The sequence below is a fragment of the Siphateles boraxobius genome, unplaced genomic scaffold, assembly GCF_051911475.1.
Source record: "Siphateles boraxobius isolate OS27281-9 unplaced genomic scaffold, OSU_SipBor_1 103, whole genome shotgun sequence".
NCBI lineage: Eukaryota > Metazoa > Chordata > Actinopteri > Cypriniformes > Leuciscidae > Siphateles > Siphateles boraxobius.
The window spans coordinates 811,622-837,399 of NW_027508704.1; the positions used below are offsets into that span (position 1 = coordinate 811,622).

A 25,778-nucleotide genomic window follows, 5' to 3' on the forward strand; every position below is an offset into this window, starting at 1 on the left:
TGGAAGTATGTGAGATCTATAATTTAAGGGGTGGTATAATGCCCTTTTCACAAGATATAAAATAAGTATCTGATGTCCATAGAGTGTGTGTGTGAAGTTTTAGCTCAAAATACCCCACAGATATTTTTATATAGCATGTTAAAATTGTCACTTTTTGAGGCTCACTTTTTTTGTTTGTCCCTTTAAATGCAAATGAGCTGCTGCTCCCGGCACAGTGGGCGGAGCTTCAAGAGCTTGCGTGTGTGTGTGTGTGTGTGTGTGTGTGTGTGTGTGTGTGTGTGTGTGTGTGTGTGTGTGTGTGTGTGTGTGTGTGTGTGTGTGTTATTAGCAGCTTTGATTCCTAACACAGACACACACTGAAAATTTTAACAACTTTTAGCCTTTTATGTTCAAACCAGAGTCAGACAATGATAGAGAGACTCAAGAAGAAGTGACAACATGTAGAAGCAACAGGACATTTCTGAATGGTTAGTTGATTAATGTATGTAGCTGATGTGAAGTCTCTGATTAGCATATTCTGTAGTGATCATTTATAAATCGCGTTCACGGGGGCGGGGTTTATGTAAATTTTAGGGTTGGTGATGTCACTACCAGCAGTTTGTTGTAATCCTTAAAGGTGCCTTGTGTAATGTCCGCCAAAAAATCAATTCCTACTCCACATTCCATACCAGATGGGGGCAGTCTACCTCCAGAAAGTGAGTTGGTCTACTCTAGAGTAACAAACGAGAAACGGCATAGTCTCTATGCTCCGCCCCTACCTTCACAACGACCCTAGAGCCGTAGCCGAAGCCAAGCCGACTCCTAATAGAGGACGTTTTGACTCCAGAGGAACGTTGGTTTATGTCCAGTGATATTTAAATATGACATCTTCAAGCTACTCCCCTTCACCTTAACCAGTGAATATGTTCATATTCGTTTTGTTCATATTACACTTTTATTGTTAGTTTGAATTACATTAATTTGACCGACAGCATTCGCAGATGTTGACCAAACTAGCGCCATTCAGAGCTGCCAACTCTCACGAATTCACCGTGAGACACACTCAATTGACACTTTTCACACGCTCTCAGTCACGCCACACATCAATTTTGTCACGCACAGAAAAATCGCAAAGCGAAGAGGAAACGGAGACCGACAGACTAGACACAGCAGGTTAGTTATGATATATACAAAATCTCAGCTCTCAGATTCTGTCAATTTTATTACGCAATTCAAACAATAAATACCGTTTTGGCGCTTGTAAATGTTACACGACAGATCCCTAGCGCACGTGAACCGATCATCTCTACTAGCTAATAGTAAAAAAACACGAACACTGTTGAAAGATACAGTAGGCTACAACTTACCAAATGTATTTCTCATACGTAATATCGACCAATCATTTTTTTAAATCAGTGTGCAGAGGTCAATAACATAGCTGGAGAACAAACATGTCAGATTTACCTCAGGAAAGCAATTTAATAAACATAATATAATTAGCTAATGTTACATTTTATCATCAGCTTGGTAGAGACGGGCTGTGGTAGATAACAGGTGAAAACCGGACCGGATCTGTTGGTAGAGCTAACTATCAAACACTTCAGGTTCAAGTACGCCCACAATCCGTGCGAGTTACTCGTGTATTGCAGTTTGGCTGTTGTTGCCCGCATACCGCCTCCCATGGCCGAAACTGGTATTACGACATCTGTCGGGCGTGGCTAGTAATTTAGCATGCTAATTGATATCTCCCCAGCACTATAACTTGTCATTTTTTTTATGACATCATCGCCCTTATTTCTTCTCATTCTGTTGATGCGTGTAGCTCATTTTTTGGATATTTTTACCTCTATTTTTACACATGGCACCTTTAAAAAGCAATTTCTGTAAAAGAAAATATCTCCGTTTGCTTTGAACTTTGAGCGTCGTAACTTTGCAGATGTAGTTTATGCTCAAACAGCAACATTACACACTAACTTAATTTAGAAAAGTGAAATAATTCTCAAACACCCCTTTAAATCTTTCCTCTATTGACCTTGCTTTATTCTATCTATCATGAGCAGATCCTGTATTGTTCCTCCTCCGTCTACTTGAGATGCTCGGCGGCTCCGTCCCTCACGCCCGCGGACGCCACCGCGAAGAAGCATCCGGGCATCAGCGCGCGCGTGAGCAGCGCGAGCCACGGGACCGGGTGCGCGAGCAGCACCTCGCGCTTCTGCCGGTTCACCGTCCTCACGATCTCACGCGCCAGCCTCTCGGGACTCACGCCGTGGGTGTTCAGCCAGCGGGAGATATCTGAAACACATCAGAGTGTGTGTGTGTGTGTGTGTGTGTGTGTGATGGCAAGAAATGGCAAAGCAACCAAACAGGAGTCGCTCTTCACCATCGAACAGCAGGACAAATGCATTTTGTTTACAGTGTTTTGTTTTCAACTGCTTACAAACAAAACCCTTACTTGAGACATCTGAAACAAATCACAGTCAGTGGCTTCATTCCACAACACAGCCTTCATTTTTATTTGAGTTATTTTAGTAGGCTAAATCATCATGTTAAACTAAATGAAAATAAGAAACATTTTGATAACTAGATGTCTTTTTATTTTTTATTCTATTTCAGTTAGTGTGTATTTTATTTCAAGTAGCAAGTCGTTTCGGTAAAAAATATATTTAATTAAAATCCTTAAATAAGATAAATTTACTTGAGAAACAACAGTGAATAAGATATAGACTTCTTTTCAGATAAAGAATCTTTAATATAAGTGTAATTTTGTCCTTCTTGCAGAGGTTATACTTAAATCAAGTGACATTATCTGCCAGTGATGAAGTAAACAAGTAGAGCTGCACAATTCTGCATGAACTGAGAATAAAATATTTATTTGATTTAATTTATTATTTTTAAGTGAATATCCATTAAGGAAAAAAGTGTGTCTATATATATATATATATATATGTATATAACATTTTTTCCTGCATACTTCAATGAAAATAATGAATCACTTCTACTTCTAGCTGCAATACTCTGTAATGATCCCTTATAATCTTGTTCACTGTGTTTTTGAAGGTGTGTAACCAACAGAAGGTGCGTGACTCAATTCTTGTTCATTTTCAGCAAAGGTGCGTCAGGAACCAGGTGTACCCAAGGGTGTATGCCAGCATTTTTACTTTACAAAACTGAACAACTAACTTCAGGTAATTGTATGTTCCTGCTGCTGCTCGACAGTGAGTCAGTGACGGATGCTTTACTCACAGGCCCACAGGGGGTTGGTGGGCGGGGCTTTGGTGGGCGGGGCTTTGGTGGGCGTGGCGTTAATGAAGGTGTGGCTGATGGTGCTGACGGAGATCCCGTACTCCTCCACCTCCGCTCTCAGACAGTCAAAGAACGCCTGGACCGCATGCTTGGAGGCAGCGTCTTCAACACACATTTGAGAAGAAATCAAAATTGACTATTCTTTTTAATTTTATGGAATATTGCAGTGTTTATTATAAATGATTTATCTGTGAATATCATTAATGTTCTTGGTAATCTTGAATCAGAATAACTGCAGCATCTCTTCTCTTCTCTGATGATGTGGGCGGGGCAACCTGTCACTAACATGAGATCCACCAATAGCAAACCACAACCATCCAATCAATTCCCCACAGACACAATCAAGCCCCGCCCACATTTGATCTTGTTCCAGAAGCGTTTCACTCGGATTTGCGAGTTTTTAATGTTGTTTATATGTATGTGTGTTGTTTTTAATATGTGTTAAAACCAGTGCTCGAAGTGGGGCGGTACTCACCAGTACGCAGTAGCGGCACTTCTACATTTTAATCTTAAGCGTACCTGCACTTTTTCTTGCGTACCGCTACTTCTCGCATGTAGCCGGTATTCTAAAAAGCGTCAGTGTCCGAGAGATTGGTAATGACCTAACGTTACATAAACTACACTACCCAGAGGGCACTGCGGGACTTACTTCAGATCTTGACGAATCACGTAAAGGAAAGCAGTCGGCCCACGCTATCAGAAGCTCGCTTCTCAACGGACGCTAGTTTTGAGAAAGCTATCCGTCTGACCGTAACAGATTTTTCACTGCTGAAATTGAAAACCTAGAAACTAAAAAGAAGCGTGTCGAGTTTGTAAGTCGTTGTGTTAGCCTGGCTTCAAAAAGGTAGCCTAGTAAAAGAACGCGTGTGCCAGAGCCAGACACGTCAAAAGAGGTTTGCACACACACACACACACGCACGCATGCACACACACACTCACTCACACTCACTCACACACACACGACTTGTTTAAATGCAGTTATGTTGTTAATAAATAACAATAAATTCTTGTTGTACCAGCAATATCTCCGCAAGTTTTGTTTTTCACTGAAGAAATCTCAATTGTCATGATTTATCAATGCAAGAGAGTACCGGCACATTTTCCCCCCACTTCAAGCACTGGTTAAAACAAATCATGTGTAAATTCATAAGTCGACAGCATTGCTGAGTATTTTCTTCTTAAAACTGCAGTGAACCAAAGACAGTCTCAAAAACACGGTTTGAAAAATTCATTTGCATATTCATAGAACCACGCAATCCTAAATGAGGCAAGGGTGTCGAGTTACATTCAAGCTGTTTTAATGCAAGAAGAATTATTTTCAAGGAAAAAACGTTTAAATATGTAATTTTGGCTTCATGTAAACGGTGTTCATGTTCAGTGACTCTTACAGCAGGTTCGGAACGGAAGAGCCAGTTTCCCTTGGATGCTGTTGACCAGCACAAATTGACCCGTCCGTCTAGTGATCATTGATGGCAGGACGCCTGCAACAAAAACAAGCAGCTATTTTTACCATCCTTTCCACCAGTAAACGGTGGCCACATTTCTCGCTCTACACTGTAAAAAAAAAAAAAATCTGTTAAAAATACAGTAATAAAACGGCAGCTGTGGTTGCCAGAAATTTATAGTAAAAATATGGTTGGAACATTTTAGGTTTTACAGACATAACTTAAGTTTACCGTAAAAAAACTTATTTCACTGATATAATATTATTAATTTACCTACCTTTTGAAGTACTAATATCTGTTTTATACCATTATAATGCACTGACAATCACCAATCACAGCTGTGATTAGAGTCACATGATGTATCAAAGCAGCTTTTTACACAAGAAAGTTAATACGAATATGTATAAGCTGCTCAGTCTGATTCACACAAACACTAAACACCATCATGGTAACACAGGAAATTTTAAAATTTATGTTCTTATTTCACTTCCAAAAACTAAATTTAACGGTATTTTACAGTAAAATTACATTACATGTATTTGGTTAGATATATCACAGTTATTCACCGTAAACTTTCTGTTAACCAATTATCAGTTTTTCACCGTAGCATTTCTACAGTCTTTTACCGTTATAATTACGATAATTTTTTGCAGTGTACCTTTGGCCAGCGTGATGGGCCCGAAGTAGTTGACATCCATGACGGTTTTGTCCATCTCTAGGGAAAGATCCTGCACGGGTGCTTTGACCTTCATACTGCTGTTGCAGATCAGCACGTCCACACACCCGTAACACTCGCAGATCTCCGCGACCGAGTCCGAGAGGCTCTCCGTATCGCTGAAGTCCAGCAGAACCAGCTTTGGTGTGAAAGTCTGTGAAACGGAGGAGAGATATAGGAGGAAACCAGATTATCTTGAATTAGAATTATCTTTGGGGGCAGTAATATGAGAAATAAAGCTTTCAATAAAAAATTACATTTTAAAATATATTAAAATAGAAAACAGTTCTCAACATTTCACAATATTACTGTTTATTTGATCAAATGCTTTTTTCAAAAACATTAAAAAATCTTACCAACCCCAAACTTTTGTACAGTGATATATATTTATTTTTTATTATTTTCTTATAATCTTAATATATTGAATTTATATATATATATATATATATATATATATATATATATATATATATATACTGTACTGTATATGCTGTATTACTTTTAAAATATATTTAAATTTATATGTAATTTTATTTATTATATATATTAAATTAATCTTATGTTTAATTAAATATATTAAGTTTACAACATACTGTGTATATATATAATGTTTATATATATATATATATATATATATAGAGAGAGAGAGAGAGAGAGAGAGAGAGAGAGAATTCAACAAACTTAGTTCAAGAAAGAAAAAAAAATATATATTATAAACTTAAAAAATTAAAATACTTATTTTCGTAAATATTTATATATCTTTACTGGAGCAATATTATTTTCTGCTGTGTTCTTTGATCATGTTAGCCGTAAGTGTTTTTAATAATTAATGTCTTTATAAACTGCAGTCATAATTTAATAGGTTTTACTTTTTTAATAGCTTTTGAAAGTGCCATTGCTCGTGGCAGTGTGGTTTTGGCAAAATAAATGGTCAACATGTTGTTTGTGACGCAGCGGAGAGGAACAGCGTTTCGAGACTCGTGGACATTCAGCTGTCAGGAAATCCTGCCATTGTTCATGACAGAGGAAGAAACGCTGACAGAGACACAGACACGGTTTGAACTAGAAAAACCCTGAAAGTGAAGAGACCGCGTGATCAAAGTGAGAATGTGAAGCCGTTTATGTGCTCCGGGTCTGATGTGTAAGGGTTAGTTCACCCAAAAATGGTTTACTCGCCCTCAACTCATCCTAGGTGTATATGACATTCTACTTTCAGACAAATACAATCAGAGTTATATTAAAAAATGTCCTGTCTCTTCCAAGCTTTATAATGGCAGTGAATGGCAGTTTCTGTTTTGAAGTCCATAAAAGTGCGTCTATCCATCATAAAAGTGCATCTATCCGTCATAAAAGTACATCTATCCGTCATAAAAGTGCATCTATCCATCATAAAAGTGCATCTGTCCGTCATAAAAGTGCATCTATCCGTCATAAAAGTGCGTCTATCCGTCATAAAAGTGCATCTATCCGTCATAAAAGTGCGTCTATCCGTCATAAAAGTGCATCTATCCATCATAAAAGTGCATCTATCCATCATAAAAGTGCGTCTATCCATCATAAAAGTGCATCTATCCATCATAAAAGTGCGTCTATCCATCATAAAAGTGCATCTATCCATCATAAAAGTGCGTCCATCCATCATAAAAGTGCGTCTATCCGTCATAAAAGTGCGTCTATCCGTCATAAAAGTGCGTCTATCCATCATAAAAGTGCGTCTATCCGTCATAAAAGTGCATCTATCCATCATAAAAGTGCGTCTATCCGTCATAAAAGTGCGTCTATCCGTCATAAAAGTGCATCTATCCATCATAAAAGTGCATCTATCCATCATAAAAGTGCGTCTATCCATCATAAAAGTGCGTCTATCCATCATAAAAGTGCATCTATCCATCATAAAAGTGCGTCCATCCATCATAAAAGTGCGTCTATCCGTCATAAAAGTGCGTCTATCCGTCATAAAAGTGCGTCTATCCGTCATAAAAGTGCGTCTATCCGTCATAAAAGTGCGTCTATCCATCATAAAAGTGCATCTATCCGTCATAAAAGTGCGTCTATCCGTCATAAAAGTGCGTCTATCCGTCATAAAAGTGCGTCTATCCGTCATAAAAGTGCGTCTATCCGTCATAAAAGTGCATCTATCCGTCATAAAAGTGCATCTATCCATCATAAAAGTGCATCTATCCATCATAAAAGTGCATCTGTCCATCATAAAAGTGTCTATCCATCATAAAAGTGTGTCTATCCGTCATAAAAGTGCATCTATCCGTCATAAAAGTGCGTCTATCCGTCATAAAAGTGCGTCTATCCATCATAAAAGTGCGTCTATCCATCATAAAAGTGCATCTGTCCATCATAAAAGTGTGTCTATCTGTCATAAAAGTGCGTCTATCTGTCATAAAAGTGCGTCTATCCATCATAAAAGTGCGTCTATCTGTCATAAAAGTGCGTCTATCCGTCATAAAAGTGCGTCTATCCGTCATAAAAGTGCATCTATCCGTCATAAAAGTGCGTCTATCCGTCATAAAAGTGCGTCTATCCATCATAAAAGTGCATCTGTCCATCATAAAAGTGTCTATCCATCATAAAAGTGTGTCTATCCGTCATAAAAGTGCATCTATCCGTCATAAAAGTGCGTCTATCCGTCATAAAAGTGCGTCTATCCATCATAAAAGTGCGTCTATCCATCATAAAAGTGCATCTGTCCATCATAAAAGTGTGTCTATCTGTCATAAAAGTGCGTCTATCTGTCATAAAAGTGCGTCTATCCATCATAAAAGTGCGTCTATCTGTCATAAAAGTGCGTCTATCCGTCATAAAAGTGCGTCTATCCGTCATAAAAGTGCATCTATCCGTCATAAAAGTGCGTCTATCCGTCATAAAAGTGCGTCTATCCATCATAAAAGTGCATCTGTCCATCATAAAAGTGCATCTGTCCATCATAAAAGTGCGTCTATCCGTCATAAAAGTGCATCTATCCATCATAAAAGTGTCTATCCGTCATAAAAGTGCGTCTATCCATCATAAAAGTGCATCTTTCCATCATAAAAGTGCATCTATCCATCATAAAAGTGCATCTATCCATCATAAAAGTGCGTCTGTCCATCATAAAAGTGCATCTATCCATCATAAAAGTGTCTATCCATCATAAAAGTGTGTCTATCCATCATAAAAGTGCGTCTATCCGTCATAAAAGTGCATCTATCCGTCATAAAAGTGCATCTGTCCATCATAAAAGTGCATCTGTCCATCATAAAAGTGCATCTATCCATCATAAAAGTGCATCTGTCCATTATAAAAGTGCATCTGTCCATCATAAAAGTGCCTTTATCCATCATAAAAGTGCATCTATCCATCATAAAAGTGCATCTGTCCATCATAAAAGTGCCTTTATCCATCATAAAAGTGCATTTATCCATCATAAAAGTGCATCTGTCCATCATAAAAGTGCCTTTATCCATCATAAAAGTGCATCTATCCATCATAAAAGTGCATCTGTCCATCATAAAAGTGCATCTATCCATCATAAAAGTGCATCTGTCCATCATAAAAGTGTATCTGTCCATCATAAAAGTGCATCTATCCATCATAAAAGTGCATCTATCCATCATAAAAGTGCATCTGTCCATCATAAAAGTGCGTCTATCTGTCATAAAAGTGCATCTATCCATCATAAAAGTGTCTATCCGTCATAAAAGTGCATCTATCCATCATAAAAGTGTCTATCCGTCATAAAAGTGCGTCTATCCATCATAAAAGTGCATCTGTCCATCATAAAAGTGTCTATCCATCATAAAAGTGTGTCTATCCATCATAAAAGTGCGTCTATCCGTCATAAAAGTGCATCTATCCATCATAAAAGTGTGTCTATCCATCATAAAAGTGCATCTATCCATCATAAAAGTGTCTATCCATCATAAAAGTGTGTCTATCCATCATAAAAGTGCGTCTATCCGTCATAAAAGTGCATCTATCCATCATAAAAGTGCATCTATCCATCATAAAAGTGTCTATCCATCATAAAAGTGTGTCTATCCATCATAAAAGTGCGTCTATCCGTCATAAAAGTGCATCTATCCATCATAAAAGTGTCTATCCATCATAAAAGTGTGTCTATCCATCATAAAAGTGCGTCTATCCATCAGAAAAGTGCATCTATCATCATAAAAGTGTGTCTATCCATCATAAAAGTGCATCTATCCATCATAAAAGTGCATCTATCCATCATAAAAGTGCATCTGTCCATTATAAAAGTGCATCTATCCATCATAAAAGTGTCTATCCATCATAAAAGTGCGTCTATCCGTCATAAAAGTGCATCTGTCCATCATAAAAGTGCATCTATCCATCATAAAAGTGCATCTATCCATCATAAAAGTGCATCTATCCATCATAAAAGTGCGTCTATCCGTCATAAAAGTGCATCTATCCATCATAAAAGTGCATCTATCCATCATAAATGTGCATCTATCCATCATAAAAGTGCGTCTATCCGTCATAAAAGTGCATCTGTCCATCATAAAAGTGCGTCTATCCGTCATAAAAGTGCATCTGTCCATCATAAAAGTGCATCTATCCATCATAAAAGTGCATCTGTCCATCATAAAAGTGTCTATCCATCATAAAAGTGCATCTGTCCATCATAAAAGTGTCTATCCATCATAAAAGTGTGTCTATCCATCATAAAAGTGCATCTATCCATCATAAAAGTGCATCTGTCCATCATAAAAGTGCATCTGTTCTCTCTGATTGGGGAAAAAACAATAAAAAAGAGTTAAACTAAAAGTGCATCTGTCCATCATAAAAGTGCATCTATCCATCATAAAAGTGCATCTGTCCATCATAAAAGTGTATCTGTCCATCATAAAAGTGCATCTATCCATCATAAAAGTGCATCTATCCATCATAAAAGTGCATCTGTCCATCATAAAAGTGCATCTGTCCATCATAAAAGTGCGTCTATCCGTCATAAAAGTGCATCTATCCATCATAAAAGTGCGTCTATCCGTCATAAAAGTGCATCTATCCATCATAAAAGTGTCTATCCGTCATAAAAGTGCATCTATCCATCATAAAAGTTTCTATCCGCATTAAAAGTGCGTCTATCCATCATAAAAGTGCATCTTTCCATCATAAAAGTGCATCTATCTGTCATAAAAGTGTATCTGTCCATCATAAAAGTGCATCTATCCATCATAAAAGTGCATCTATCCATCATAAAAGTGTCTATCCGTCATAAAAGTGCATCTATCCATCATAAAAGTTTCTATCCGCATTAAAAGTGCGTCTATCCATCATAAAAGTGCATCTTTCCATCATAAAAGTGCATCTATCCATCATAAAAGTGCATCTATCCATCATAAAAGTGCATCTGTCCATCATAAAAGTGCATCTATCCATCATAAAAGTGTCTATCCATCATAAAAGTTTGTCTATCCATCATAAAAGTGCGTCTATCCGTCATAAAAGTGCATCTATCCATCATAAAAGTGTGTCTATCCATCATAAAAGTGCATCTATCCATCATAAAAGTGTCTATCCATCATAAAAGTGTGTCTATCCATCATAAAAGTGCGTCTATCCATCATAAAAGTGCATCTATCCATCATAAAAGTGCGTCCATCCATCATAAAAGTGCGTCTATCCGTCATAAAAGTGCGTCTATCCGTCATAAAAGTGCGTCTATCCATCATAAAAGTGCGTCTATCCGTCATAAAAGTGCATCTATCCATCATAAAAGTGCGTCTATCCGTCATAAAAGTGCGTCTATCCGTCATAAAAGTGCATCTATCCATCATAAAAGTGCATCTATCATCATAAAAGTGTGTCTATCCATCATAAAAGTGCATCTATCCATCATAAAAGTGCATCTATCCATCATAAAAGTGCATCTGTCCATTATAAAAGTGCATCTATCCATCATAAAAGTGTCTATCCATCATAAAAGTGCGTCTATCCGTCATAAAAGTGCATCTGTCCATCATAAAAGTGCATCTATCCATCATAAAAGTGCATCTATCCATCATAAAAGTGCATCTATCCATCATAAAAGTGCGTCTATCCGTCATAAAAGTGCATCTATCCATCATAAAAGTGCATCTATCCATCATAAATGTGCATCTATCCATCATAAAAGTGCGTCTATCCGTCATAAAAGTGCATCTGTCCATCATAAAAGTGCGTCTATCCGTCATAAAAGTGCATCTGTCCATCATAAAAGTGCATCTATCCATCATAAAAGTGCATCTGTCCATCATAAAAGTGTCTATCCATCATAAAAGTGCATCTGTCCATCATAAAAGTGTCTATCCATCATAAAAGTGCGTCTATCCGTCATAAAAGTGCGTCTATCCATCATAAAAGTGCGTCTATCCGTCATAAAAGTGCATCTATCCATCATAAAAGTGCGTCTATCCGTCATAAAAGTGCGTCTATCCGTCATAAAAGTGCATCTATCCATCATAAAAGTGCATCTATCATCATAAAAGTGTGTCTATCCATCATAAAAGTGCATCTATCCATCATAAAAGTGCATCTATCCATCATAAAAGTGCATCTGTCCATTATAAAAGTGCATCTATCCATCATAAAAGTGTCTATCCATCATAAAAGTGCGTCTATCCGTCATAAAAGTGCATCTGTCCATCATAAAAGTGCATCTATCCATCATAAAAGTGCATCTATCCATCATAAAAGTGCATCTATCCATCATAAAAGTGCGTCTATCCGTCATAAAAGTGCATCTATCCATCATAAAAGTGCATCTATCCATCATAAATGTGCATCTATCCATCATAAAAGTGCGTCTATCCGTCATAAAAGTGCATCTGTCCATCATAAAAGTGCGTCTATCCGTCATAAAAGTGCATCTGTCCATCATAAAAGTGCATCTATCCATCATAAAAGTGCATCTGTCCATCATAAAAGTGTCTATCCATCATAAAAGTGCATCTGTCCATCATAAAAGTGTCTATCCATCATAAAAGTGTGTCTATCCATCATAAAAGTGCATCTGTCCATCATAAAAGTGCATCTATCCATCATAAAAGTGCATCTATCCATCATAAAAGTGCATCTATCCATCATAAAAGTGCGTCTATCCGTCATAAAAGTGCATCTATCCATCATAAAAGTGCATCTATCCATCATAAATGTGCATCTATCCATCATAAAAGTGCGTCTATCCGTCATAAAAGTGCATCTGTCCATCATAAAAGTGCGTCTATCCGTCATAAAAGTGCATCTGTCCATCATAAAAGTGCATCTATCCATCATAAAAGTGCATCTGTCCATCATAAAAGTGTCTATCCATCATAAAAGTGCATCTGTCCATCATAAAAGTGTCTATCCATCATAAAAGTGTGTCTATCCATCATAAAAGTGCATCTGTCCATCATAAAAGTGCATCTATCCATCATAAAAGTGCATCTGTCCATCATAAAAGTGTATCTGTCCATCATAAAAGTGCATCTATCCATCATAAAAGTGCATCTATCCATCATAAAAGTGCATCTGTCCATCATAAAAGTGCATCTGTCCATCATAAAAGTGCGTCTATCCGTCATAAAAGTGCATCTATCCATCATAAAAGTGCGTCTATCCGTCATAAAAGTGCATCTATCCATCATAAAAGTGTCTATCCGTCATAAAAGTGCATCTATCCATCATAAAAGTTTCTATCCGCATTAAAAGTGCGTCTATCCATCATAAAAGTGCATCTTTCCATCATAAAAGTGCATCTATCTGTCATAAAAGTGTATCTGTCCATCATAAAAGTGCATCTATCCATCATAAAAGTGCATCTATCCATCATAAAAGTGTCTATCCGTCATAAAAGTGCATCTATCCATCATAAAAGTTTCTATCCGCATTAAAAGTGCGTCTATCCATCATAAAAGTGCATCTTTCCATCATAAAAGTGCATCTATCCATCATAAAAGTGCATCTATCCATCATAAAAGTGCATCTGTCCATCATAAAAGTGCATCTATCCATCATAAAAGTGTCTATCCATCATAAAAGTTTGTCTATCCATCATAAAAGTGCGTCTATCCGTCATAAAAGTGCATCTATCCATCATAAAAGTGTGTCTATCCATCATAAAAGTGCATCTATCCATCATAAAAGTGTCTATCCATCATAAAAGTGTGTCTATCCATCATAAAAGTGCGTCTATCCATCATAAAAGTGCATCTATCCATCATAAAAGTGCGTCCATCCATCATAAAAGTGCGTCTATCCGTCATAAAAGTGCGTCTATCCGTCATAAAAGTGCGTCTATCCATCATAAAAGTGCGTCTATCCGTCATAAAAGTGCATCTATCCATCATAAAAGTGCGTCTATCCGTCATAAAAGTGCGTCTATCCGTCATAAAAGTGCATCTATCCATCATAAAAGTGCATCTATCCATCATAAAAGTGCGTCTATCCATCATAAAAGTGCGTCTATCCATCATAAAAGTGCATCTATCCATCATAAAAGTGCGTCCATCCATCATAAAAGTGCGTCTATCCGTCATAAAAGTGCGTCTATCCGTCATAAAAGTGCGTCTATCCGTCATAAAAGTGCGTCTATCCGTCATAAAAGTGCGTCTATCCATCATAAAAGTGCATCTATCCGTCATAAAAGTGCGTCTATCCGTCATAAAAGTGCGTCTATCCGTCATAAAAGTGCGTCTATCCGTCATAAAAGTGCGTCTATCCGTCATAAAAGTGCATCTATCCGTCATAAAAGTGCATCTATCCATCATAAAAGTGCATCTATCCATCATAAAAGTGCATCTGTCCATCATAAAAGTGTCTATCCATCATAAAAGTGTGTCTATCCGTCATAAAAGTGCATCTATCCGTCATAAAAGTGCGTCTATCCGTCATAAAAGTGCGTCTATCCATCATAAAAGTGCGTCTATCCATCATAAAAGTGCATCTGTCCATCATAAAAGTGTGTCTATCTGTCATAAAAGTGCGTCTATCTGTCATAAAAGTGCGTCTATCCATCATAAAAGTGCGTCTATCTGTCATAAAAGTGCGTCTATCCGTCATAAAAGTGCGTCTATCCGTCATAAAAGTGCATCTATCCGTCATAAAAGTGCGTCTATCCGTCATAAAAGTGCGTCTATCCATCATAAAAGTGCATCTGTCCATCATAAAAGTGTCTATCCATCATAAAAGTGTGTCTATCCGTCATAAAAGTGCATCTATCCGTCATAAAAGTGCGTCTATCCGTCATAAAAGTGCGTCTATCCATCATAAAAGTGCGTCTATCCATCATAAAAGTGCATCTGTCCATCATAAAAGTGTGTCTATCTGTCATAAAAGTGCGTCTATCTGTCATAAAAGTGCGTCTATCCATCATAAAAGTGCGTCTATCTGTCATAAAAGTGCGTCTATCCGTCATAAAAGTGCGTCTATCCGTCATAAAAGTGCATCTATCCGTCATAAAAGTGCGTCTATCCGTCATAAAAGTGCGTCTATCCATCATAAAAGTGCATCTGTCCATCATAAAAGTGCATCTGTCCATCATAAAAGTGCGTCTATCCGTCATAAAAGTGCATCTATCCATCATAAAAGTGTCTATCCGTCATAAAAGTGCGTCTATCCATCATAAAAGTGCATCTTTCCATCATAAAAGTGCATCTATCCATCATAAAAGTGCATCTATCCATCATAAAAGTGCGTCTGTCCATCATAAAAGTGCATCTATCCATCATAAAAGTGTCTATCCATCATAAAAGTGTGTCTATCCATCATAAAAGTGCGTCTATCCGTCATAAAAGTGCATCTATCCGTCATAAAAGTGCATCTGTCCATCATAAAAGTGCATCTGTCCATCATAAAAGTGCATCTATCCATCATAAAAGTGCATCTGTCCATTATAAAAGTGCATCTGTCCATCATAAAAGTGCCTTTATCCATCATAAAAGTGCATCTATCCATCATAAAAGTGCATCTGTCCATCATAAAAGTGCCTTTATCCATCATAAAAGTGCATTTATCCATCATAAAAGTGCATCTGTCCATCATAAAAGTGCCTTTATCCATCATAAAAGTGCATTTATCCATCATAAAAGTGCATCTATCCATCATAAAAGTGCATCTGTCCATCATAAAAGTGCATCTATCCATCATAAAAGTGCATCTGTCCATCATAAAAGTGTATCTGTCCATCATAAAAGTGCATCTATCCATCATAAAAGTGCATCTATCCATCATAAAAGTGCATCTGTCCATCATAAAAGTGCGTCTATCTGTCATAAAAGTGCATCTATCCATCATAAAAGTGTCTATCCGTCATAAAAGTGCATCTATCCATCATAAAAGTGTCTATCCGTCATAAAAGTGCGTCTATCCATCATAAAAGTGCATCTGTCCATCATAAAAGTGTCTATCCATCATAAAAGTGTGTCTATCCATCATAAAAGTGCGTCTATCCGTCATAAAAGTGCATCTATCCATCATAAAAGTGTGTCTATCCATCATAAAAGTGCATCTATCCATCATAAAAGTGTCTATCCATCATAAAAGTGTGTCTATCCATCATAAAAGTGCGTCTATCCGTCATAAAAGTGCATCTATCCATCATAAAAGTGCATCTATCCATCATAAAAGTGTCTATCCATCATAAAAGTGTGTCTATCCATCATAAAAGTGCGTCTATCCGTCATAAAAGTGCATCTATCCATCATAAAAGTGTCTATCCATCATAAAAGTGTGTCTATCCATCATAAAAGTGCGTCTATCCATCAGAAAAGTGCATCTATCATCATAAAAGTGTGTCTATCCATCATAAAAGTGCATCTATCCATCATAAAAGTGCATCTATCCATCATAAAAGTGCATCTGTCCATTATAAAAGTGCATCTATCCATCATAAAAGTGTCTATCCATCATAAAAGTGCGTCTATCCGTCATAAAAGTGCATCTGTCCATCATAAAAGTGCATCTATCCATCATAAAAGTGCATCTATCCATCATAAAAGTGCATCTATCCATCATAAAAGTGCGTCTATCCGTCATAAAAGTGCATCTATCCATCATAAAAGTGCATCTATCCATCATAAATGTGCATCTATCCATCATAAAAGTGCGTCTATCCGTCATAAAAGTGCATCTGTCCATCATAAAAGTGCGTCTATCCGTCATAAAAGTGCATCTGTCCATCATAAAAGTGCATCTATCCATCATAAAAGTGCATCTGTCCATCATAAAAGTGTCTATCCATCATAAAAGTGCATCTGTCCATCATAAAAGTGTCTATCCATCATAAAAGTGTGTCTATCCATCATAAAAGTGCATCTATCCATCATAAAAGTGCATCTGTCCATCATAAAAGTGCATCTGTTCTCTCTGATTGGGGAAAAAACAATAAAAAAGAGTTAAACTAAAAGTGCATCTGTCCATCATAAAAGTGCATCTATCCATCATAAAAGTGCATCTGTCCATCATAAAAGTGTATCTGTCCATCATAAAAGTGCATCTATCCATCATAAAAGTGCATCTATCCATCATAAAAGTGCATCTGTCCATCATAAAAGTGCATCTGTCCATCATAAAAGTGCGTCTATCCGTCATAAAAGTGCATCTATCCATCATAAAAGTGCGTCTATCCGTCATAAAAGTGCATCTATCCATCATAAAAGTGTCTATCCGTCATAAAAGTGCATCTATCCATCATAAAAGTTTCTATCCGCATTAAAAGTGCGTCTATCCATCATAAAAGTGCATCTTTCCATCATAAAAGTGCATCTATCTGTCATAAAAGTGTATCTGTCCATCATAAAAGTGCATCTATCCATCATAAAAGTGTCTATCCGTCATAAAAGTGCATCTATCCATCATAAAAGTTTCTATCCGCATTAAAAGTGCGTCTATCCATCATAAAAGTGCATCTTTCCATCATAAAAGTGCATCTATCCATCATAAAAGTGCATCTATCCATCATAAAAGTGCATCTGTCCATCATAAAAGTGCATCTATCCATCATAAAAGTGTCTATCCATCATAAAAGTTTGTCTATCCATCATAAAAGTGCGTCTATCCGTCATAAAAGTGCATCTATCCATCATAAAAGTGTGTCTATCCATCATAAAAGTGCATCTATCCATCATAAAAGTGTCTATCCATCATAAAAGTGTGTCTATCCATCATAAAAGTGCGTCTATCCGTCATAAAAGTGCATCTATCCATCATAAAAGTGCATCTATCCATCATAAAAGTGTGTCTATCCATCATAAAAGTGCGTCTATCCATCATAAAAGTGCATCTTTCCATCATAAAAGTGCATCTATCCATCATAAAAGTGCATCTATCCATCATAAAAGTGCATCTGTCCATCATAAAAGTGCATCTATCCATCATAAAAGTGTCTATCCATCATAAAAGTGCATCTATCCATCATAAAAGTGCATCTATCCATCATAAAAGTGCATCTATCCATCATAAAAGTGCGTCTATCCGTCATAAAAGTGCGTCTATCCATCATAAAAGTGCATCTGTCCATCATAAAAGTGCATCTATCCATCATAAAAGTGTCTATCCATCATAAAAGTGCATCTATCCATCATAAAAGTGCGTCTATCCATCATAAAAGTGTGTCTATCCATCATAAAAGTGCGTCTATCCATCATAAAAGTGCATCTATCCATCATAAAAGTGCATCTATCCGTCATAAAAGTGTGTCTATCCATCATAAAAGTGCGTCTATCCATTATAAAAGTGCATCTATCCATCATAAAAGTGCATCTGTCCATCATAAAAGTGCATCTGTCCATCATAAAAGTGCGTCTATCCGTCATAAAAGTGCATCTGTCCATCATAAAAGTGCATCTATCCATCATAAAAGTGCGTCTATCCGTCATAAAAGTGCATCTATCCATCATAAAAGTGCATCTATCCATCATAAAAGTGCATCTATCCATCATAAAAGTGCATCTGTCCATCATAAAAGTGCATCTATCCATCATAAAAGTGTCTATCCATCATAAAAGTGTCTATCCATCATAAAAGTGCGTCTATCCGTCATAAAAGTGCATCTGTCCATCATAAAAGTGCGTCTATCCGTCATAAAAGTGCATCTGTCCATCATAAAAGTGCATCTGTCCATCATAAAAGTGCATCTATCCATCATAAAAGTGCATCTGTCCATCATAAAAGTGCATCTGTCCATCATAAAAGTGCGTCTATCCGTCATAAAAGTGCATCTGTCCATCATAAAAGTGCATCTGGTCATCATAAAAGTGCATCTGTCCATCATAAAAGTGCGTCTATCCGTCATAAAAGTGCATCTGTCCATCATAAAAGTGCATCTGTCCATCATAAAAGTGCATCTATCCATCATAAAAGTGCATCTGTCCATCATAAAAGTGCACCTATACACCTAGGATGAGGGTGAGTAAACCATGGGATAATTTTTATTTTTGGATGAACTCTCCCTTTAAGATTGAGTTCTGTGCTGTACTTTCATACTCACGTTACTGGGGTCTGATCCACTGCCCAGCGAGTCGTACAGAGACTCGAGCTTGTCCCAGCTGGGCCCGCACAGAACCAGCCTCGCCCCGCCGGCGTGGAACAGTCTGGCACATTCTGAACAACACCAGACCAACAGACAGACAATCAGAGGAAACACTGGAGAATACAGAGCAGCCCCTCAAACAAGCTGACACCATCGGCTCTGCAGACAGCAACAGTGTCGGCCCAGATCCGGCCCACATGTGGATTCCACGCGTACCAGATGTGGGCCGGAACTTTTTCTTTAAAACCTTAAAAGGTAGTTTTACCTTGCCTCATTTAGTATGCACGGTTCTATGAATATGCAAATGAGCCCCACCTCCACTCACTCACTCACTCACTCAGAGATCCACTCGTTGACGATCACACGTTGATCTGATTGGTTACAAGGTAGTTTGTGACGTCAGAAACACCAGCGATTTCAAAGCGTGTTTTTGAGACTGTCTTTGGTTCACTGCAGTTTTAAGGAGAAAATACTCAGCAATGCTGTCGACTTATGAATTTGCACATGGTTTGTCTTAAAGCATATTAAAAACAACACATAGACATATAAACAACATTAAACGCTGGATCTTCACCACAGGGGGACTTTAAGTGAAAATTCTACTTATATATAAGAGTTAATTAATCTTTTGTTTATAATGAAATTGAGAAATAAAATCATCTTGTTTTTATTTTTCCGTAATAAAGTCGCTGGCGGGAAAATTATGAAATTTGGCGCACAGAAAGAGGAGAGTCTCAAACTCAATCCCTCTAGCGCCACCAACTGTACAAATTTGCCCTTACATTTATACTAATAACTTTTTAACCATAAGGGGGGGGGACTATGGAATTCATGATGGAAATTTAGAAACTAAATTTCCATCATGAAAATGTTTCCACCATTTTGAATCTTCAGATAAACCTTATATATATATATAAAACTGGCTCAGATCATCTTCAGATCATGCTGGCACAAAGTTGTTAAAAGATTTTTAATAACCCAACCGTTATCGATTAACAAGCCAATGAATTTGACCAAAAGCTTGAGGTTATATCTCTGCAACGCTTTAGCGTATTGAGACGAATCTTGGTGCATGTCATCATAAGCATGACCTGAGGCTACATGCATCGCCTCGGCACAGCGCCACCTACTGGTCAGGAGAAATGGAAAAATAAATCGGTCTAACTCCTAGACCATTGGTCCGATTTTCACCAAAAATTGTCGCAGATCATCTTCAGACCATGCTGGCAAAAATTTATTAAATCTTTTTGACAGACTAAATCGTTCTCGAATAACTTCAAATCTGAGGCTGTAACTCTGCAACGCTTTGTCATATCGACGCCAAACTTTGTGCATCATCGTCTGCTCACACTGACCATACAACATCCGTTGGGAGACAATAAATGCGTAATATATTTGTTACAGTACTTAATAAATGCTTTAGAAGTGTTTTTAATTGTTCGTTCATGCATGGTAACTAATGTAGTTAACTGATGTTAACAAATGGAAACCTATAAAAGTACATGGCTAAAGATACAGAAAGAATGGTGGAATGAGCAAATATTGTAAAGAAAACATGATAAAGGTGTTATCTGCTCGTTTCTTTCAGAGACTGTAAAGGCAACAGTCTCAGTGTGTGTGTGTGTGTGTGTGTGTGTGTGTGTGTGTGTGTGTGTGTGTGTGTGTGTGTGTGTGTGTGTGTGTGTGTGTGTGTGTGTGTGTGTGTGTGTGTGTGTGTGTGTGTGTGTGTGTGTGTGTGTGTGTGGAGGCTCACATATCAGTCTAGTGCTTTGTGTGGTCTGTGCTTTCTGCTAATCTTAAACCGCTCTCTTTCAGGTCTTTGCTCTCTGTACTGTACAGTTGCATAAACTTAAAGCCAGTGTGTCTAAAGAAGTTTGAAAATCAATTGGAAATCAGTCTCACTTTTCCAATTCAAATTAGACCAATCTCCCTTTTTATGTAACTGACTTTAAAAAAAGCATTTGCACACTATCACACTGTATAGGACATTGTGAACACAAGCTTACTCTAGATAACATGCTTTAATAACAAGACTTGGAACACTTTACAATAATGTCCATATTATAATAACTTCCATAAAAACATTAACAAAAAATATCAAATTATTACAAATGCCACTTTATGACCAAAAAAGTACCATTAAAAAAGCATGTTCAGTTACGAGACATGACAAACAGTAGTGTTTGTTGTCACTGATGTTGACATGCCTTGTGCATTTATGAAATTTGTGAAACAACGTTTTCTGTGGATAACTAAAGACTTATGATATCGTACACAAGCACTCTAAAAAATGCTGAGTTAAAATCAACCCAAGTTGGGTTAAAAATGGACAGTCTCAGCGATTTGGTTTTTTTAACCCAACTATTGTTTAAAAAATTACTAGCTTAAAATGAACCAAAAATTTAAATTAAAAATCAGACACATAATAAATAGAGGCAACAATAACAATCAAAAGGTGAACATTTATTAAAAATCAATTAAATGTTTATTGTTTAATTATTAATCATTAAACTTATTAATATTTTTTTTTATTAAACGTATAGCTAGTAATTTTTTAAACAATAGTTGGGTTAAAAAAACCTGTCCAGCACGTTGGGCAAACATTTAACCCAAACGCTGGGTTAAAACAACCAAATCGCTGAGACTGTCCATTTTTAACCCAACTTGGCTTGATTTTAACTCAGCATTTTTTAGAGTGCTTGTTAACTTTCAACATACTTCGGGTTCATTTTAAGCAAACAATACAGTGATTTTTAAACAATATTTGAGTTAAATAAAACTACCCAGCAGGTTGGACAAACATTTAACCCAACCGCTGAGTTAAAACAACCCATATGCTGGGTTTGTCCATTTTCAATCCTAACTTGGGTTGTTTTTAACCCAGCATTTTTTAGAGTGAGTCATACAGGCTACTTTTCATTGCTTTTTTTGGGCGTTATTTGCCATTTTTAAAGACTGACACTCCATGCTCACCGCATGTTTTTATTGTACAGCAAATATATCTCCAAAAGATATTATAAAACATTCCGTATATAACTCTTATATTGTGCACCGTCAAAGGAGATGTGACAATCTCAGTCACCATTCACTATTGTTGTATTCAAAGATGCATTGAAAGTGAATGGTGACTGAAGCTGTGTTCAGCGGGAAAAGAAAAAAAGGAGAATTTTCATTTTTAAAACTTAATAAAATACTCATAAAACTTACTTATTGAAATTATTACAAGGTGTCATCATACTATTAGTATCTCTTAAAAATAAAGGTTCTTTATTGGGCCTATATGTTTCCTTAAAGAACCATCAAGGAGAAGTTCCACAAAAGGTTAAATTATTAAAATGTCCATAACACCCTCCGGTGCTCTTGGGTCATTTGTGACCGATTTTTTATTTTTTAATTTTTTTTTACTAAATCGTAATGGTACAAAACTTGGTAAAGGTTTTAAACACAAAAAAGAAATTCATGAACATTGATTCAAAAAGGTTAAATGGCCCTGAAAAAAAAATAGTCACATTTGTAGCGCTCCAGAACACACACTTTAAACTGATAGTTGCTTTGATTGTCTCACAATTTTAGAGTAAAACGTGTTTTGGAATATATATATATTTCATATAAAATTTGAAAATAGTATTTTTGTGCATTTTACATTACAATGAACATAAAAAAATGTAAATTCAACACTTTAGAAATATAATCTGTCGAGTCTCATCTTTACCAAGAGATCAAACTTCAGTCTGTTGCTCCAAAGCATTCAAGGTTTATGACCGTTTAATGTGGAAATTACATTTACAGGTCAATGCTCAAAAAGTGAATAAATGGATTATAGCTATGGCATAAATATACGTTAGTACAGTAAAATCCCCTAAAAATACAAAACATTAAATAAGAGACATTATCAAACTGAAATATAGTAAATTAATTTAATTAAAATAAAAAATTCTGTCACTTTTGAAAACACCCTTTTTGGATCCTTTACTTCCAGGTATAGCATTAGCCTATCAGAGCTAGTCCAGTTTATACTGGCTTTGTTTAATTTAGCAGTGAATATGTGATTAATAGAGCATTAATGCAGCATTACCACTGCCCATGCCGGACACGGCGTCTGTGATCACCACCACTTTATTCCGCACCGTGGACTTGGACATGAAGCGCATGATCTCGTTGTACACGTAGTAAACTCCCGCGAACAGCACGACCAGCAGGGGCAGCACCAGCACATCCGGGACACCCATCGTCTGCGCACACCACAAACACTCATCAGGCTTTCTACACTGTACAATATGCGTATAGGCCTATATGGAATATAAAAGGTTTCCATGTTTGATTTGCATAATTGTAAAAACGGTATATATATTTTTATGTTATTTTTTACTCCAGATCCCATCTTAATGTATATTTCTATAAATTTCATGGTGAATCATTATCAATTATTATTTATGATGACACACTGAGACACAATTATGAGATAAAAGGTCATAAAAGTCATGACTTTTATCATAATCATGACATAAAAATTATAACTTAGACAATTGTGACATGTACAAGTCAAAATGATGACATAAAAAGTCGAAAGTATGACTTAAAAAGTCATAATTATGACATCAAAAAAAAATTAAAGTATATAATTCTGGCATAATTATGAGACAAAAAGTCAATATTATGACTATGAGTAAATTATGACATAAAAGTCGAGATTATGTAACAAAAAGTAGAACGTATTGCTTATAAAGTCCTAATTATGTGAAATCATGACTTGCTAAGTAATATGACTTGTAAAGTATTATGACTTAAGTCTGATTATGACATAGGCCTGAAAAGTGAAAATTATGAAATTCTAAGTCATTATGAGATAAAAGTCGACTTAAAAAGTTATAATTATCACATTTGAAAGTCGAAAATGACTTAAATAGTCATGATTAAAACATAAAATGTCAAAATTATATAATGAAAAGTCAAATTTATGAATTATTAGCCCAGTGAAAGGTGTGACGATGCATCATTATTTCAAAAGGCTTCATTTAAAGAGACAGTTCACCCAAAAATGAAAATCCTGTCATCATTTGTTCTGTTTTAAAGCCTGAATGACTTTCCTTCTACCGTAAAACTCAAAAGGACTCAATCAACATTGACTTTCGAGCATCTTTTGTCAATACCACGTTAAAGTTAAAAGATATTCATTATCGATTTGATTACACTATGAGAACAAAACTTGAACTGAATCATGACACACTTGTCTTCCGAAGAGCAGCTTATAGTGGAAATGAATTCATTTCTTAATTGTTAAAATATTAAACTGAATTAATCTGAACAATGACACTATTGTCTTTTTAGTGCTATTTTACAGTATAAATTTGTCTCATATTTGATGAAGTTTGCATCATTGATTCTGTAACTTTCCTGTTTATTACTGTAAAGCTGCTGTGAAACATCCGTATTGTTTAAAGCGTTATTGAACTAATGACTTGACTAAAGTGATAACAAGTTAAGGTTCATTAGTTAACATTATTAACTAACAATGAGCAATACATTTGTTACAGTATTTATTCATCTTTGTTAATGTTAGTTAATAAAAATCCAGCTGTTCATTGTTTGTTCATGTCAGTTCACAGTGCATTAACTGATGCTAACTAATACAACCTTTGATTTTAATAATGTATTAGTAAATGTTGAAATTAACATTAACTAAGATGAATAAATGATGTAGAAGTATTGTTCACTCTTGGTTCATGTTAACTAATGAACATTATTGTAAAGTGTTACCACTAAAGTTAATGGCTTTTCGTTTGTCTCTCAATAATGAATGCTGACCAAACATGAAATGCTTTTCTTTGGAGAAATGATTGTTAGCAATCACACAAAACTGGACAGAAGTTAAATCTGATCATATATACAGTAGTAACATGTGTCAGTATTTCCAGTAGTGGGTCTGAGGACATGCTCTATAAATACACACTGACACACACAGAAGAAGCTCATATTAGGACATGCGGAGAGAGAATCATGTTCCTCATTGTTGCATGATTTAACCAACAAGTTTATCACAACATTTCCCAGTCCATCAAGCAGCAGAATCACTGATTAAAGTGCTGATATATAGATCACTATATACATATATATATATATATATATAGTGTCAAACACAGGAAGCCTCGCAGGCAACCGTAATCTGTGTTATTTTCAGTGTACTTACAGTGTGTGTAAAGAGTTAAGCCAGTGTTCAGTGCAAATGTGTGTCGCTTTCCTTTTAAACAGACTGAAGTCCTCGTCCTCCGCTCATTCAGCCGGGAAACTCGTCTTTTAATAGCTTGTGCGTGTGTGTGTGTGTGTGTGTGTGTGTGTGTGTGTGTGTGTGTGTGTGTGTGTGTGTGTGTGTGTGTGTGTGTGTGTGTGTGTGAAGAGGCATGCATCTCACACACACCACTGACTTCATAGAAACACACTCAAGCTGTCCTTCAGTAGAAACATCTAGGGTTATGGTTAGGAGTTTGGTTAGTTGTGTTACTTTTTTTTATTGATAATGCATACGTAAAATGTTGTTAAAATGCATATATAGGCCTATTAATTATATGAAAAAAATGTATATATATACTGGGTTTCAAAGGATTGTCAAGTCAAACACTTTTTTCCAGCAAAATATATTTGTGAATGGAACTGGATAAAGATCAAACAATTTAAAAAAGAAATTAATGTTCAGTTTAATGAGTTCTCTTTCATCATCTCGTGTTCGAGATCCACCAATGGGAAGGGCATCCGCACCTGACCTCTGCAGAAGCATCCAATTGCACCAAGTCTGGCCTGACAGACAGAAGTGCGTGTCCAATGCTCGGTAAGG

General features: G+C 36.4%; 1 protein-coding gene across 1 annotated transcript; it reads right to left on the bottom strand.

Moving 5' to 3' along the window:
* Window positions 1-363: 363 nt before the first annotated feature.
* Window positions 364-25,382, bottom strand: dhrs7cb (dehydrogenase/reductase (SDR family) member 7Cb). The gene is made up of 7 exons (XM_077245626.1): window positions 25,137-25,382; window positions 23,025-23,181; window positions 18,908-19,020; window positions 5,386-5,596; window positions 4,671-4,763; window positions 3,223-3,384; window positions 364-2,271 (listed from the first exon to the last, which is right to left on the bottom strand). The coding sequence occupies exons 2-7, from the start codon at window positions 23,176-23,178 to the stop codon at window positions 2,063-2,065; spliced, it is 942 nt and encodes a 313-aa protein (XP_077101741.1). The 5' UTR covers window positions 23,179-23,181; window positions 25,137-25,382; the 3' UTR covers window positions 364-2,062.
* Window positions 25,383-25,778: the final 396 nt, after the last annotated feature.